The 427-nt window shown below is 58.5% G+C and overlaps 1 protein-coding gene across 1 annotated transcript; it reads right to left on the bottom strand.

The window, feature by feature from the left end:
• Window positions 1-6: 6 nt before the first annotated feature.
• On the bottom strand, window positions 7-400 carry LOC109508666 (tumor protein D52-like; the record flags this gene model as incomplete). The annotated part of the gene is made up of 2 exons (XM_019858681.1): window positions 7-133; window positions 237-400. Coding segments are annotated over 2 exons (270 nt in total), but the record flags the coding sequence as incomplete, so codon positions are not given.
• Window positions 401-427: the final 27 nt, after the last annotated feature.

A 427-nucleotide genomic window follows, 5' to 3' on the forward strand; every position in this document is an offset into this window, starting at 1 on the left:
TGACCGACGCGGCGTTTGCTCGTTAGCTCACCTGACGTCTTCCAGCTTGCGGCTGAGGGCCGAGCTCATGGTGGAGAAAGCCGCCGTGGCCTTCCAGCCGGCGTGCGACAGCGTCTCCGATGTCCTTTTGTACCTGAGTAGAGCAAAAAAGCTGGTCCGGTTTTGATTTTTCAAGCCGTGTACACAGTCAGACGCGTAGGTAAAGAGGACGGTGGGTGGCGAGGGGCAGGACGTACGCCGACGAGGTGGTGACCTCCTGCCAGGTTTTGCTGAAGTTCTGCTTGAGCTCGTTGAAGGGCGTCACCCCCAACTTCCTCTTGATGTCGGCCAGCTGTCTCTCCTTCACCGCCAGAACCTGAGACAGCGTCTGGACCTCATCCTCCACCTGCACGCACGCAGTTCAATTTGGTCAATTCCCAGTGACGCC

Source organism: Hippocampus comes, unplaced genomic scaffold, assembly GCF_001891065.2.
Source record: "Hippocampus comes isolate QL1 unplaced genomic scaffold, H_comes_QL1_v1.1 C16438769, whole genome shotgun sequence".
Classification (NCBI taxonomy): domain Eukaryota; kingdom Metazoa; phylum Chordata; class Actinopteri; order Syngnathiformes; family Syngnathidae; genus Hippocampus; species Hippocampus comes.